Source organism: Tympanuchus pallidicinctus, unplaced genomic scaffold (assembly GCF_026119805.1).
Source record: "Tympanuchus pallidicinctus isolate F22 unplaced genomic scaffold, pur_lepc_1.0 scaffold3, whole genome shotgun sequence".
Lineage (NCBI taxonomy): Eukaryota > Metazoa > Chordata > Aves > Galliformes > Phasianidae > Tympanuchus > Tympanuchus pallidicinctus.
This window is the reverse complement of record NW_026294747.1, coordinates 98,580,024-98,597,233: the sequence shown is the minus strand read 5'-3', so window position 1 is coordinate 98,597,233 and position 17,210 is coordinate 98,580,024. Positions and strand designations below refer to the sequence as shown.

The following is a 17,210-nucleotide window of genomic DNA, read 5'->3' as shown; positions in this document are numbered from 1 at the left end:
AAGTGGAATTGTGTAACAAGCATATTAATCTGATAAATTCAGTTTTGGCATTCTACCACTAGCAGTGAAACTTTGATCGTCATCTTCGGCTTCATTTCTCCGAATGAGATAGTCAGCCATACGCACCAAGTTGTGTGCTGAGAGCAGATAATGATTATTTTGACATGGATGGTACAATTAGATGGTATTAGCTGAGGAACCCTAATATGGTGTGTATATAATGTGTTGTTGGAGGCTACTGGCTGGCTCTGGGACTTAACTACTTTTTTCCCCTTCTTTTAATGCAGTCCAAATTTGGTTTTGCTTAATTAAGTTTTCTCATTTATGAGGAATCCTAAGCAAAACCTCAACATGTTGTAATTTTTCTCCTGCTCTGAAACATGTGTACTGACGCTAGTAAAAATTTTTACACTTGTGTATTTTTAGTGTGCGAGCATTTGAGAGGATGATGGTATAGAGAGAGATGAAATGTTTTGAGTTTTTTTTCTAAATGTTTGTGTTAGCCATTTGGGGTTTCAGCAAAGAAAAGCAAGTTTCTTCAAAGATCTTATCCAATAAAGGCTTGTTATGTGGCTGGATAGTTATAAAAGCAGCGATTGGGACAGCGCGAGAGGAGCAGAGAAGGTAAAGAGCAGAAGAGTGGGGCAATTCAGTTCTGCCTTTGTGTTTTCAAAACAGCCTGTTCCGCATAATCAGTAACTGAAAACATTGCAGTATAAAACACTCGGAATGGGTTTATATGTCAGTTTTCCCAGACAAGTCTTGCCTGTATTTCCTAATAAAAGGCTGCAATTGGTCATATTTGCTTTGACCTGAGTTTGATGTGCATATGGCACTTGGCGGTAACTGGGCTTGTTTAATAGGCATGGATTGTTTCACAATTAAAGAAAAAAATTAACAACCCCTGCTGTGGGTGTTCAGTACCAAGACAGTTCTTGTTACAGCTTTTCTCTAAAGATGGAAGAGCTGAAATGCAGAGTTGGGAGGAACAAATTGTTCTCTGTCAGACAATCCAGCCTACAGTAGCAGACAGTGCCTAGTGCTGAGGGGAGAAGGATGGGAGTTTCCTGAGTCTATTTCAGAATGTGGGCACAGTTGGCCAAGCATGCCATTTCTCATTGAGAATGTAATAGACAGGAGGAATTCCTTCCTAATATGCCAGGTGATAGGCTTATGCCTTAACGCATAAATTGGTATTGCTGTTCTTTGTTTTTACTCAGCATAGTTTCTACTGTTGGGTCGCAGTAGAGTTTTATTTCTAAATTTAAACTAATGGAGGTATTTTTTTGTTTGTATATGCAAGTGTGTTTGACTCTTACCACAAGGCATCGTTGCAAGCAGTCAGTAATTGCAATTTCTGTAGTGACATTAGCTTGTATTACACTAAGTAAATCTGTTGGGGAGTTGATTGTGGAAAATGGAGAAGGGACATTGTCTTGGACAAGTATGTGAACTGCCTACAAGGCTGTTACTTAAACTAGTATTACCAGAAACTAGCAGTGATGTTCACCAAATTGCTTAATTCTGCTACATGTACATTAGCTGCCCTCTTTGTTAAAAGGGCTTTGAGTTTAGTTAGCCTGAAACTTGATATACTTTTCCTCTCCATCTTAATCTTCTTTTTAAGAAAGGTACAAGGAAATGCTTTTTTTAATTCTGTAGAGATTACATAATGTTATTAAAATTGCTCTAAACAAATCTGTACAGAGGCATCTCCCTCAAACAGCATTTACTTCTAAACATAAAGCAAAAATGTTGAGCCATCCCATGCTTAGATTATTTTCTTTAAACCAGTGTCATTCACAAATTATTTTTTTTTATCTCTGAAATTTGTTACTTTTGATCAATATTCAGTACTTGCGACTTCGGGTTCTTGCGTATGTTATTGCCACATAAGCAAGGGGGAGCAACTAGACTGTAAATCAGAGAATCATAGAATGGCTTAGTTTGGAAGGGAACTTAAAGACCACCTAATTCCAGTTTTGCCTGCCATGGATAGGATTGACCCTACTAGATCAGGCTGCCCAGGGCCCCATCCAACCCAGCCTTGAATGCTTTCAGGGATGGGGTACCCACGGCTTCTCTGGGGAGTCGTGCCAGAGCCTCACTGCCCTCTGAGTGAAGAATTTTTTCCTAACAACTAACGTGAATCTCCCCTCTTTTAGTTTAAAGCCATCTTCCCTTGTCTTACTGGTATCAGAACATGTAAACATTGTTTCCCCTCCTGTTTATAATCTCCCTTTAACTGCTGGAAGGCTGCAGTGAGGTCTCTCTGTAGCCTTCTCTTCTCCAGACTGAAGCAGCCCAGCTCCTTCAGCCTTTCTTCATGAGAGAGATGTTCCAGCCCTCTAATCATCTTTGTCGCTCTGCTCTGGAACTGTTCTTATAGCTGCACACTTTTCAGTGTTGGGGGCCCCAGACCTGGATGCAGTACTCCAGATATGGGGCCTCACAAGGGAAGACCAGAGTAGCACAGTCACCTCCCTCACCCTGCTGACCATCGCTCTGTTGATGTAGCCGAGGATACCGTTGGCCTTTTGGGCTGCAAGCACACACTGCTGGCTCATGCCCAACCTTCCATCACCAGGACCCCTGAGTCTTCAGCATGGCTGCTGTCAATGAGTTCTTCTCCCAGTCGGTATCTGGGATTGTCCTGATCCAGTTGCAGTATCTCATGCTTGGCCTTGTTGAACCTTACTAGGTTCACATGGGCCCATTTTTCAAGAGTCTCCCAGGTCCACCTGGATGACATCCCTTCTTTCTGTTGCGTCAGCTGCACCACTCGGATTGGTGTCATCAGGAAACTTGCTGAGGATATGCTTGACCCCACTGTCTTAAGTCATCAGTGCAGATGTTGAAGAACACTGGTCTCAAGATGGATGCATAGGAAACAACACTCACGACTGGTCTCCATCTGGACACAAAGTCATTGACTACATCCCTCTGGCTGTGACCATCCAGCATATTAGGCTTAACATTCAACTGTGAATGGGAGTTCATGGTTACTTAGTTTTCTAGTATCTAGCTGCTGCAGTTTGACTTACAAATTAAATTCATGTAACATTGAAACAGTTGGATTTCTCAAATATGCACTGTGATATTCTTTCTCGCAACAAGCATTAGATGCTGCAGTTGCAGCATTACAGTGTGAAAAGGTAAGCAGAGATTCATGCTCTAAACATTTTTCCAAACCAAGGTACCCAGTACTGCTTGTTTAAAAACAAACTCTGCACAGTAACACTGGTGTGGGACCTGTATGTGTGTGTATATCCATACACATAAACTGCAAAGCCAGGGTTTCTTTGGATAAATGTGTTCTTTCTACTCAGTCAAGTTTTTCCTCCCTAACAATTAAGCATTATGAATTTAAGATGTCTAGCCTGGTAGGTTCTTTGCCCTCCCAGTGAAGCCCACTAAAAATATTAATAGGAATCTGTTGCATAAATAGGACTTAGTTCACCAAAGAAATTTCTTAGGGAGCAGTGGTTTGACTACAGGCTTGCTCTATAAGAAAATTGAACCTACAAAAGACCTGTTTGTACTGGGATCAGGAAACTGCTCTGGCAAGCTGCACAGTCCGTCAGCTTAAGATACGTTCCACAACTGGCTTGTCTTCTGCATAAGGACTAGCTCTTGGAGGAGAGCTGGGAACTTTGGAGTAGTAGAATTCCCATTTTCTTCCTCCACACCCATCAAATCAATGTTTTGTAGCTATTTGTTTGCAAGTTGTATAATAGCAGCCTTGCTGTCAAACTTGTATGAATGTCAGCAGTTGCCAAGGGCCAGAATGGAGGCAAAGGCTGTTAGGACAGGACAAAGCTGAGGAATACATACAGCTGTTGAGATGAGGCCTGTACCTGATGTTAGTTGCAGGTGAGGGAGTGTACTTCAAGCATACCTTGACATCTGTTTCTAATTCTTCTTGGAAGAGAATTTGAGAAGCTCTAATGTTGAGCTGTGCATGAAAGGAAAAAATGTTTTATAGTGGTTTGTAGGAATATTTAAATTTGTTGATTTTTGTCTAAAACAACAGACATAAAAACTCCATATGTGATAGCTTAACAGTGATTATCAGTCCTTTATAGAATCACTGAAACTGTGGCAAGCTTTGTCTGGGTGCCCAAGCATTTTAGAGAGCTGAAGAGTCAGGGAAGCTCAGTGATTGACCTGCAGGGACTTAGGACAGTGGCTTGGACAAAACTTGGCTTGAAAGTGGAACTGGGTCCTGACCCACTCCAGTATCTGCTTCCACAGCAGGCTATTAACTTGCTTTCTTGAACTGTTGAATATTTAGATCCGCCCACTGTCCCCTTTGCCAAGACCACCCTGCTGCTACTCGTGTCATGCAGATTTGGCATACAAGCTGCATTTAAACAGCTAATGAGTTGCATGCTGAAGCACAGGCTGGTCTCCCTATTGAAAGCTCTAAAAGACCTGACTTATCACTGGCTGCATAATCTACTAGCTACTGATACTATTGCATCTGCCCATAGGCTGGCTCCTTTACTTGCCTTTGTGCTGAAGCAGATGCTTTGACTTTTTAAGATAAAAGAGAGATTTTCTTAGCCCAAATAATTTTTATGGAAGAAAATCCTGAAATGTAGACTTACAGATATTCCACTGTGAAAATTATACCTGTACCTCATCAGTATTAATATTAGAAGAATATTTAGCCTTACTTATTTAGGAAAAAAAAAAAAGAAAAGAAGAAAAAAAGAAAGAAATCTGTTTATAAGTTGGATATGAAATGTTCTATCAATAACCAGTCTGTCAATAACCTGAGGCAGTAGAGTGGATCAGTGGGCTCAGTTAACTTGCACCCAGGAGCCTTAAGAAAGCTAGCTGATGAGTTGTTAACCTGAAGATTCCAGATAAGTGGTAAAATACTTTCTCTATATTTGGGTCAGATGAACAGTGCATTGCAGCTGGTGGAGGTGCTGCTGGGATGCTCAGCACACTGCAGTTTCAGGGCTCTGGTGGGTTGCTGTACCAGCAACTATAGTCATCAAATGGAGCTCTAGTTGTAAGACTGCAATCCAAGACAGATTCAGTTTTGTAGCACGCTAAAGCCAGCAAATCTTTAAATTAGCTTTGACACTGATGTGACTACATGTCTCAGCCACATTTTGCAAACTTCGTTGCACCGTCACTGAGGATGTGGCCTTCAAAGTGGATCTTGCTTGTCACAGAACTAGCAAATACTGCTTTCCTTCCCTGAAAGGACCTAAGTGGCCTTTGCTTCACTACCACCCTAATGCCCAATGGATTTTTTGACCTTGATTAATAGAACTACCCATCTTCCAAAAAGTTTTTGCTTTTTAATCGAGGTAGCCTGAATGACCAGCATTGTCACATTACCATTCTCTAAAATATATGACTTCATGTCCCAACAGTAGGACTGGAGAAAGCAAAAACTCATGAACTGTGAAAGCAGCACGTTCATCCATTTTAAAAGCCTATTTTAACAGTTTTGAATCTGGTTGATAGCGTCCCCTCGGTTAGAACTTGAGATGAACGCTACCTAGCCAGATTTAAGATGTAGACTACCAGCTGTGAGGCTGGTTAAATATGGAACTGAACTGTGTGGCTTAGCTCAGTAGCTTAGCTGATACTTTAAGTAAGTCAGATAATAATCATAGAATCACCAAGGTTGAAAAAGACCTTCAAGAGGTCTGGTCCAACTGTCTACATACCATCAATCTTGCCTTCTAAATGGTGTTCCTCAGTACAACACCTAAACATTTCTTTAACACCTCCAGAGATGGTAACTCAACTACCTTCCTGGGCAGCCTGTTTCAGCATCTGACCATTCCTAATGTTTCCTCATATCCAACCTGGACCTCCCCTAGCTCTACTTGACAGTCTTCCAGCCACACTCTGTGTCATTAGCTGTGGATTCTTACTCCCCTTCCCGTGTGCTGGCCCTACAGGGCCCTACCCTGGTTCAGGGTCAGCTGATGGAATAAAGTACTTTCTAATTTTTTCCCTGTTGTGTTTTTCTGATCACGGTGTGAAATAAGTTAGTAATCATGAGGTAATTCTCACAGGTTGCCATTAAAATGGGAACTAAAGACCAGGATCTTCCAGAGGAAAAGCAATCCAAAAGACTCCAACCAACCTAACAAACAAACAAAAACCTACCAAAAAAACCCCACACCTTTTTCTGCTTAAACTCCAAAACAATTCACTGCATCAGACTCTGACCCAATTGTCCATCATGATTGCATTTATATGCTGTTTAAAATATGCTGCTGCTTGAATGATGCGGGGACGCAGCTTTTTTTCCCCAGATCTTCTGAAAAAACAACAAAATCCAAAGCCAGTGCTGGAAGAGAAGGGCTGACATTCATTGGAAAATGAGTTTCTGCTAAATTCATAATGCCCCCAGCCTCACACACTGCCTAACAAAGCCACCGGTGTTTGAGTTGCTGACAAGGGAATTAAATAATAAAGCACCTTTAGTAATGGAAAATTTCAGACTGACATAGCGCGTGTGATTTTTCTGTCATAAACTCAAAATAAGTTAATGCACAAATGCCAGACGGAGGTCTTTCCAAAGGGAGAACCAAGAGGCTACAGTTAGTTTGTAAGAGTTTGTTGTTGTTTAAGGTTACAGGGCAGCGCTCGGGGCATCAGACTTCGTCTGTATTTTAAAACGTGGCCCTGTACGTTGCTGCCTTGTACAATTGCTTAACGCTGCAGGCATAAATACAATTCTGTCAAGACACTGAAATGTCGTGACAGAAAGCGAAACGCTGAAGAGATTTCACGTGCTTTATTGACAACTGTGCGTGTACGTGCTCTTAAATGTGATCTGAAGTGAGAGGAATCAAGTGCTGGTGAGCCAGGAGAGGCAAGTTAAGGATAAACCCCCTCAACTGCTGGTTTTGCTGAATTTTCTTCTGTCGTAGTGCCTACTGCATTCCATTGCTTTTGTCTGCCCTTGGTATTTGGGAAATTTTGGTGAGGGCTGGAAGGTGGGGGGGGGGGGGGGGGGGGGGGGGGGGGAGGCCGCTGGAAGCTGGTCAGCGAGGAGAGGAGCACTGGTGTGGGAATTGTGGAGCAGGGTCAGGGTTTAACTTCAGCGGCCATTCATCAGATGATGATTGATTGCTGTGCAGTCCCGGGGGACGTTTAACAACATCTCCGCCCATCCCCCTGCCCCCTTTGAAAGCAGATGGACCAAAAAATGGGGAGAGCGACACCCAGGAATTCCTGCTGTTGTAAAATGTTTTTACGGTGCACTGTACAGCCTTTCCTGAAGCAATCACATTTATGGCCTTGCTGTTGTATTTCTTGAGCTGCTGTGGCTGTAAAAGATGAATAGCCCTGTAATATGGTTCACTGATTCTGTTTAAATTGAAGTAGGCTCCCTTTATTGTTTTGTGTCTAAAATTGTATGCCACCAATTCAGGAAATATTTCCTGTTTGGGAAATAATCAACCCATAGCTGATTTATTTTAAAATAAATCACTTTTAACTATCTCTGAAACTGTTCTGCTCTCGCTTCTGACTTTTATCTCTTCATTTGATTTTGATGGAAACTCTGAGATACTATTTAATGTAATAGAATGGTTATTTTAAAAATCCACCCAAACTCGCTTAGAAATCTTTTCTTAGTGGGAACAATTTTATTGAAAGAAATGTTGAAAAGGCTCGAATGCTGAAAAGTTTTCTTTTTTTTTCTCTAAAAGCAATCTTTTTTTCTGTATTTGTATATTACTAAAAGAAAAAAAAGAGGATAAAACCTTGCAAAATTCTTTGAAATATATCTATTCCTGGTTTCTTCTCATTTCTGTTTCCTTCCTATCAGAACACTTGCGTAAGGTAAAAATGTGTTTGGAGGTTTTGTTCAAAGTGCTGCTGGAAAATAGTGAAATTAAAAGGACAATAGCTAAATTACTTGGTGGGTCCTTTTACTTAGCATTGTCTCCCCCTCTTCAGGAGCAGGGAGCAGTTTTAAGACCTTTTTTTCCCCTTGAAATTGGTTTGTTAGGCTGTGCACCATAAGCCCAGCCTTTCTAGAGGGACTTAGCCTTGCTCTTTCCTTCCACTCCCCCCCTCCCACCACGGCTCAAGACTAGGCTTGTTGTTCTTAAGGCAGCGATACGGGCATAGAAGGAGCAGTATGTTGCTGTATTAACAGCACAACTGAAATTCAGGGTGGCCTTTCCTTGTTGCTAAGATTAGCAGAAGGGGGAGGCCCTGCCAGCTTTTAGGTGCACTGCAGATGCATCACATCCGAATGGAGAGCAGACTCTTGTGCTGTCCTAATTCAAGGAAGTAAGAAGTCTATGTATTGTTAGTGTGAGATTTTTTTTGGAGTGAGCTGCTTGGTCGCTTTTGTTGTCGATGTGTTGGTGGTGGTTGATTTGTCGTTGCTTCTCTTCTCCCCTCCTATGTAGCAGGCATGGAAACTTCACCTAACAGTACCTGACCTTTGAGGCCATGACCTAGGGACTGGGATGTGAAAAGGCTGGAACATAATAAATGGCCAGCTGTGGATACAAGCACAGAGAAGCTCCCATCTCTGTCAGTCTGACTGGCACAGATCTCCCCTACCCCTGCACAGCTGGGTACTTCCCAGTTCTAACCCTGGGAGAGCAGCCTGCTGTGGGCCCCACTGCTTGGTAGAGCCAGTGTACATCCTGGGGGGTGCTCCTGTTTTTCTTTTCTCAATTAGTCAGCATGCCCAGAAGGGAGTTTCTAGGCAGTTCCTTGTTCATCTAGAAGCTGGCTGACTCTCTCAGTTTACTTTTGGCGACCAGCTCCCTTCCCTACTGAGTGCAGTAATGATACTATGCATTTGTGTTTTCTTTTGTGTGTGTTTAAGATAACTTTTAAACAGCAGTATAATGATGGAGATCAGTCCACTGCTGCTTATTCCCCTTCTCTTTGCCCAAGCCTTTTAACTCTTTTGCTCTCAAATTTAAATTTAGGTGATTTTCACAGTCTTCTAAGAAACAACTGGGAGACTTTATCAATGTCTTTGTAGCATTTCCCCAAAACACTTGCCAGCCACATCCTACATAATCTGTACATTTCTGAAATGAAATTATGGCTCTTGTCTCCCTCCATTCTAAATTGAGGAGCGGTATTTTCCACCACATTTTGTTGCATGGCAAGAGGCAGCTGAAGAGCTTCAATTCAGTTTCTCCTTGGCTCGGGCAACCAGATGACTCTTGCCAGTGGATACTGTCACATAACAGCTGGAACATACTGGTAACGGGACAGATCTCTGGCGTTCAGCTTTTGCTTCTGATGTTGGCTTCTTTGGAGGACTAACAGCAGATATAACTTGCTACTAGACTTCTGTTCATATGGTCACCATTTTCCTTTCAGCTGCTGTGCTTGATTGAGTCCCTAAATCCCTCCTGTACGTTTTTGAAGTATATCGGATTCGTGTGACTTAACTTGATACTCTCCCTTGGTTTTCATTTTCTCTCAACTTCTCAGTTGCTTATGTGGAGTCATTCAGCAACATGTAATAAACATTCCCTGTAATTTCAAGAGCAAAATTACAGAACTGCATGAGCAAGTGAACATTGCCTACAGATATAGACAACCGCAGTGTAAAGACGAGGAACGTTCAAGTAGAGGGAGGTGATGTATATTGAAAAATGCATTTCGGAAAGGCAGCATCTACATCCTTAAAGAAGACTCAGGATCTGAGGATATTGCTTGAGGGATTAGAATTTGAACAGACGCAAACTAACCTTTTCCATTTCCCTACAGCAAAATTTAACTGTGAAGAAAATGTAACGTGCGCAAACACACATATTCCTTTGAGAAATTAATCCATATGCCACTTCAGCTGTTGTGCTTACAGGAGAGCTTAAAATAGCTCTTCATGCAACGCAGGAAATCTGAGGGAATCACCTGTCCTCCCTCTCCCCTGTTCTTTTGCAGGAGAAGGGAAATGGGGATGCCATGCACCGTATCACAATATATATACATATTTAGCTGGAGTCAGGACTGGTTGGGTGACAGCTGTGAGGAGACAGGCATATCAGATGCTTGCCCAGCCTTTGTTCTGCTCTTGCTGCTTTCTCTGAGGTAGAATTTAAATAGCTGGTGATGGAAAAATTATTTGTACTCCACAATGGCAGAGTTTTGTGGTGGTTTCCTGACTTCTGTGGTAAGCTAGATTTTTCTAACAGTGCTCTAAAAAATATAGTGTGTGTTGCTAGGAGTGAGACTAAATGTGGAGTTTCTCATTTCACAGTTTTGTACTCCTTTGCTTGCATCTTTGAAAACAAAATAGCTGATCTGTTTTCTTCTAAGAAAGCACTAACGTGTGGAAAATACTATTTTTGGGTGCTGCTTCCCTCTACTGGATGGAATGGAGACAGTTGTGGCTGATGAATGGATCCAGCTTTGTAGGCTGAAGTCTTGTGTAAGACTTCCATTGTGAGTTGGAAATACTTTTTAAGTGCTTTGTGAATAGAGTGGGCTTTGATTGTTACCCAGAGTTCTTTAAAACTGAAACACTGATGGATATGCTACTGTCTTGTCTTCCTCTCCATATCAAGTATCTCCAGATATTACCAGAATAGAAACACTGTGGCAGAGCAAAGGGTTTTTTTTTTTTGCTTTGCTGTTGGGAGTTGGCAGAAAGGAGTTCTGCCCAGTGCTGTGTTGCTCTGAGTAAGCATAGAGGGTTTATGTGTTCTGAGGAAACAGGATGGTTCTCAGCATGCATAATGGTTTTCTATTCTTGGGGGGCGGGGATGCTCCTGTTCTCTAGCACAGTCACTGTTAAACCCACTTCAGAGAATGTATCTGATGAATGCAGGAAAAGTCTTCATCTGAAATTTAACATAGATGACATCTCCAATCCGTAAGTGTTGGCAGATGGCTTCCGTTCTTAAGAGGAGCTGATGTGGACATTCTTCCTAGTATTGTATTTCAAAGAAAACAATGACACTTCCATCCAACTTTTAGAATACAATTTGAAGCTTACTAAGAAAGAGGGTTTGCTTTTCCTCTGAGGAGAAACTATTGTGAAGTCTTTGCCCATGGCTACTGCCTCCAGCCTCCTCCCTTTCTTGTTATCTGTTGTTTGTTTTTATTGTTGTTTTGCCAACCTTGCATTTCTTTTTCCCTCTTCTGTTCTTCATCAGATGGTGATACATGTTTTTCTCTTCCAGGTACTGCATTTCTACTGTGATACCTGCTCTGTCCCCATATGTCGTGAATGTACCATGGGGCGACATGTGGGTCACAGCTTTATCTACCTCCAAGATGCCCTCCAGGACTCCAGGACTCTTACCATCCAGCTCCTGGCAGATGCTCAGCAAGGACGACAGGCTATTCAGGTAAGATACTCCCAACTTAAGTATTTAATTTTTTTTTCTGTCCCTCACAGCTTGCCTGGTACAGGGCAGGGTGTCAGGCAAAAAGCTCTCTGCTGCTTCTGTCAGCTTTCTCACCCCTTCTGTTCTCTCAGATCTGACAGAAGTGGCTGTATAGCTGAAAACAGCGCTGTTATGAATTTTGCATTCCTGCAGCATAGTCCTGACATGTAAATCATAATATATATGAAGCTATGTCCAAATGCACTTGAGCATGAAGCATTTTGAGCAAAGTTTTGATCTTGTACAGCAGTGCCAAGCGTGTTTCTGTTTCTACAGCTGAGACTTCTATTCTAAGATGTCTCTTACGTCTGTACAGCATCTGCACTGTAACTACTTACAGATCTGGTTGTGTCTTCAGTGTTGCCACTGCATGTAAAAAGATAATTATCTGTTTGGATTGGTGTGGAACTTGAATCTGCCTATGTAAGGGATCAGTTACCTCTATAGAAGGATTGCTCTGCCTACACAGGTGCATACTACAGCTGCCTATTGCATCCTACATCAGCTACTTTGCAGTGCACGTATAAATACTAAGTGAGGTCTGGAAGGAAGGTAACACAGTGCTTCAATTGGTAGAAGGAAAATCTGCACAGGAAATGAATTTGCAAGTATATGTTGGTAGTTAGTTAACTTGTGTGTTAACTTGAGTAGTATCTAGTAGTAACTGTTACGGTATTAGCAGTAGTTTTCCTTTAGTAAAGAGCCTTTGGACAGGGAAGGCTTAGTACGAAGCTACTTTGTACTACAACTGTCCAGTTTAGTCAGCCTCAAATGCTTTCAGCTGGATAGTCAACACTTCTATGTTAGACTTAACCACCAGGACTTTATGTTTTTTGGTTAGACACTGGCAGAAGTAAGCTTTCTCAATTAAATGTGCTTTTCTCTCAAATGTGTGCTACACAGGAGCTGTTCCCTCATCATTGCTTGTTTTAATAGATGACTATTTTGAGTGGGATCTTTTAAATTTTCTTGTTAAATCTGTTAACTCTTATCCTCTGAAGGGGAGTGGTCACAGTCAATGACAATATCTGCTGGTTGTTTTCCTGCAGTGCTACAGAATTTCTTTGTACTCTAGGCATGTTTCGAAGTGTAGAGTATGTCTCAGAGGCTGGTTGTTTTGGAGAATCCCTCTCTGTATTTTGACAACTTTGTGCCTCCCTAATAAGTGAGAATAAATGACAGCTATAACCCTTTTTTAGATGAGCATGTTCAGCCTGAAAGGAGCAGCTAATTTGACTCGTCCTGAGTCTTTGCACCCGTGGAAGGAAAAAAGTATTGTGATGGTTTAGATATTAGCTGTTTCAGATACCTCCCTTTGGCTTATGATGTTGTTACATATGTCAGAACATTAAGCACCAAAGCTTTGGAGCTGGATGGCCATTTTAAAACCTCACGTTAACCCTGAACCTTGCAAAACTTAGCTTCCCTGGTTTGTTCTAAATAAAATTATAAGGCTCTTCAGCAGTATCAGAAGCATTCAGAAACGTCTAACATGTCCCAAGAATGAGCAAGAATGAAGGGATTATTCTAGTCTAGAAAACCTCAGTAGCTCAGTGTTTTGAATTTCTCTAGGCTGCCCTAGACAAGGGCTTGTCTGTTAGTAATTAAATTATTGCTTTGGCCTTTAGGGCTCTTAATCATTTAACTGGTATGGACGAATCATCTAAATAGTGACTTGTCTCTTGGAGTAGAAACCAAAAGAATAGTGTTAAGTACCACTCTGCTAGTACTGCATGCACGCTTTCATGCCTGCTTGCTCCTGGGTTTACTTTACTCTTTTATCTTTCTTGTTCTCTGGCTGTTCTTCTGGAGGCTCCTGCTCTTGTGGTGAGTTGACTACTGATGGACAGGTAAAAGGTGGGTGGCCTGGCATTGCATATATAACTTAAGCAAATAGCTCTTGAATTTAGTTCTTCCAGTTCTGCCCTAGGCCAGCTACTTTAAGAGGAAGTGCAATTGGGCAGTAAGTGAGAAACAATCTGTAAAATGAATGGGGCTGTTCAAGAACTGACTTTAAACAAGGCCTTTTAATCTAAACCGCTCTACAGAAAAAAGCTGGTGAGCAAGCTGATCTATGATGAAGCTGAGGAGTTAGTAATCTGTGTTTGCATATGTGGAGATGGAGAATACTGCAGCTCAGGGCAGGCTACTGCCTCAATGTCATCAGCAACAGCTAGAAGAAATGCAGGTTTTAGAACTGAGGTGCTTGAGTTGAAGGTTGATGCTGTGAACCTGCTACACAAAGGAATTTTGGTATAGAAGATCTTGTGCTGGGACAACATGGCTGTAAAGCTGTGTTTATCCCAGGGAGGGGACAGCACATCAGCATGCATTTGAAACACACTCTGAGGAAACTAGGCTAAAATAAAATAAATTGACTTGCATACTTTTTTTAAAGCTTGGAAGCAATCTAGAGAATCAAATTCCAATACAAGCTGCAATATGAGAAACGTAGACTTGAGCTCTAAGGAGATGATTGAAAAGTAGTATGGTAGTAGTAACACCTCTCCGTGCAACTGATTCATACTGCTGTATTCGTAACCTTCTTTTAATAGGCTCGGAAAGAGATACTCCTGACGTGAAAACTTGGGGATGAATGAGGAGAGGAGCTCAGAGTGAAGGGAAAGAGGTGGGCTCTGAAGGGCCTTGCAGGAGAGAGGAAATCAAGCCATAAGTCATCTGGCTGGAGAATATCTGGTTAACCAAAGTTGAAGGCTTTTAGGAATAAATGTTTATTTAAACTCTTCCTGTGGCTTTGGTAGCAAGATTGTTTTTCAGGCTGTGACGATTGCCATACATTAAGGTACATTTCAGTTTCAGGAGTGACAGACCAGATGAGGCTTCAGTGACTTAAGATGCTGAAAAGTAAAAACCTCCCTCCTCAAAGGATTTGGAACTCCTCTAAAACAAGTAGTAAGCCTGGCAACATGAGGCTTGTTGGTCAATCTTCTTGATTCTGCAGCAATGGAGAGGTTCTGTTCACTAGTGCTGCTCTGGTCTTGCCCTGAATCATGCATTTCTAAACCTATCCCTAACGTGAGAACTTGCATTTGTGTAACGGAGTGGTGAACTGATCCAGCTAAAGAGACAGCTTCTCAGTGGAATTGCTTTTTGGCCGAGTCAACTCCGTAGGCTGGCTCATTTCAATCTTAAAGGGACTGGTCGTGCCCAGGAATGGAACAGAAACACCCGTTCTATTGCTTGTGGGACCTCTTTCTGAGCAGACTCATCTCATTAGAAAGCTATCCGCTTTGCTCAGGTACTTTTCTCGCATTTTCAGTGGCTTGAAGTGATTCACACGAGGATCTGAAAGCTGAAGTTAATGAGGTGGAGTGAGACAGAAGTGTTCCCTTTTGATACTGACAGCTTGTGCTGCTGGCTTGTTTGTACCTTAGGAAAGTACACACTTAGCTGTCTTCTTCTAAATTTTTTTCCAAGGAGTGGGCCACAAACTGAACGTAAATCTGTTACGATGAAAGATAGATGGCTTCTTCGAAATGTCATGTTCTTAAAATACATCTATACATGTGTAATTGTATATACGTATGTGTGTGTATGTAATCTAATGCACTTGCATAACAGTAAAGCAGTGAGTGCTTCCTCCCATTTGGGGTTAATTTGCAGGTGGAAGTGTTAAAATGCAATTTGATTTGTGTAGGTCAGTTGTCTTTTTTGATCTGAGCCCATATCTGCGTGGGGTATTTGGCAGTGCTTTGCTTGAAATGTGGAAGCTTGCAGTGGGGTCTGGTCATTAGCTGAATGTGGAAGAAGAGGCTTATCTTCCAGCATCAAAGGCTCAAACTTTGCTGGTAAGGAGGGCCATCCGTTAAGGCAGTGCCTCTTTTTCACAGAAATTGTGAGGGAAGTTGGTATGATGCAGATGAGGTGGACCTTGAACACCCTTCTTGCTAGAAAGGAAGGGAGATAGCTAAGCAGTTTTTCTCCAGCAAAGTAAATGCTCGGTTGTCTTGGGCACTGAAGGATGCCCTTCAGTGAGAGCTTTCCTGTGGGTACTTCTTTCTTCAGGTATTTCTGCTTTGTGCCTTGCTTTAATGAATTCCTTGGTTTAATATACAAGCAGATAGTTATCAGGGAAGATGTGTTTTTACACGTGACACTGTCCACACTACTGCTTTACCTTAAACTTTAGGCAAAAAGTGAGAAAGTGATTTTGTTTGTCTGACAAGAGCTAATCTCTCCTGTAGCCCTCCCTGTGTCAAAGCACTTTTAAATTCTTTAACCATCAGAAGTGAGAATATTTTAGTTTGGAGAGGGTTTGCCAGAGAATATGCTTCTCAAAGGTTTTTCCCCTGCCCCCTCTAGATATCCTTTAAGAAGGATAAACTTGCTCTTAAATTCCTTAGTGTTCAAGGTTTAAATCTTCCATACAGAGGTAGGGAGGTATGTATTTAAAGTTCTTTATCCATTATCTGTGGAAGGACCTTTTTTTAAGCAGTTAGTTAAGCTTAACATTGATGCTCTGTGATACGTTTATAGTTAAACAGCCTTTACTTTCATGGTGATTCCACACAGGGCTGTGTTTACAGCAGTGTTCAAATAGATAATTCTAACATTCTGCCTCTGCATTTGGATTCGCAGGCTCTTCTCTTTGAGACTTAAGTTGGCCTTATTCATTAACTTTGCTGTGTGGATGTACTTTGCTATGTGGACGTACTTGTTTAATTTGGGTAGCAATCCGCAGAAACCACACAGTGATACCAGCACCTTTACAGTGGCTCCATATTTGTCTGTCTTTCTCCTTGAGTGTTGCACTCTTCTGACCATAGCTTTCATTTAAAAAAAGCTGGCACTAGTGAGAACAAGCAGTGTTGTATCTAGAAAAGTACACTTAAATACTTCATAGGCACATTATAATTAAGCCAAGGTGAAACTATTAATGTTTTTTGTTAAGTCAAAGTTCAAGTTCTTAATGTCCATTAGAAGATGGGACATCTGGAAAACTGATGAAAATTGAAATTGACGAGTCCTGCTTTGGGTCCCTCCATAGTCAGCCCAGGTATCCAGAAACAAAACCTAAAATGTAGACTTCCTTGCTACTTCTGGCTCTTACAGTCAGCTCCTCATTACTTTGTGTTATACATCAGTTGCCCTGTCAGAACCACTGTAGCAAGATAACTACTGTTGAGTTTCTTGCAGAAACAGGAGGCAGCTACCAGAAAACTTGCGGAGGAGTCCAGTACAACTTTGCTCTTCAGTTTTTACTCAGAAGTGGCTGAAGCATATAAAATGTATGACTCAGTAGGCGTAACTACCTTGAGGCTTCAGCAAACTCTTTTGATTTGTATAAAATGCCCAAATTAAACAAGTCTTGCTCGTTTAATAATCCTCATTAAATACTTAGCAGTCTGAGAGTACAGATAATGTTGCATGCTGTAGTCCTGTTCTGCTAATGTGTTTATATTTGTATGTTGCCTTTTTGAGTAGATTTATAGAGAAGAACAGAGTGTTCTGAAATGGGCTGGTAACTGTAGCTAGTGACAGATATCTGCTGGACTGAATTCCATTCCATCATGAGAACATACTTGTTTGCCACAGGGAAGCTTGATTTGCAAGGTTTCCATTTGTTGTGGCTCTCAAACACATCAAGTGCACACACTGTCATTACTTAAATTTTACTGTGGTGGAGTATTGGTTTCAGTCCTGAAGTTGGCAAGATACATTGCAAAGTCGTTTCTTCATTTTTGGCAACACAAGGCTCTGGTGAAATCCATAATAGAATGGAGAGCATCTTGTCAGTCTTTTGGCTCCCGGATAGTCCCAAGAGTGCATAGGTGCAAGCTGCAAATAGACGACTGCACCTGCCAACAGCAGGAGCCACAGTAGTTGTCACTG

General features: G+C 41.7%; 1 protein-coding gene across 1 annotated transcript in view; it reads left to right on the top strand.

Moving 5' to 3' along the window:
• The window catches only part of TRIM71 (tripartite motif containing 71), a 55,476-nt gene that overhangs the window by 27,768 nt on the left and 10,498 nt on the right, over positions 1-17,210 (top strand). The window contains exon 2 of the mRNA XM_052695890.1: positions 11,151-11,318. Within this exon, the coding sequence (XP_052551850.1) occupies positions 11,151-11,318 (168 nt within the window). The remainder of the gene's footprint in view (positions 1-11,150; positions 11,319-17,210) is intronic.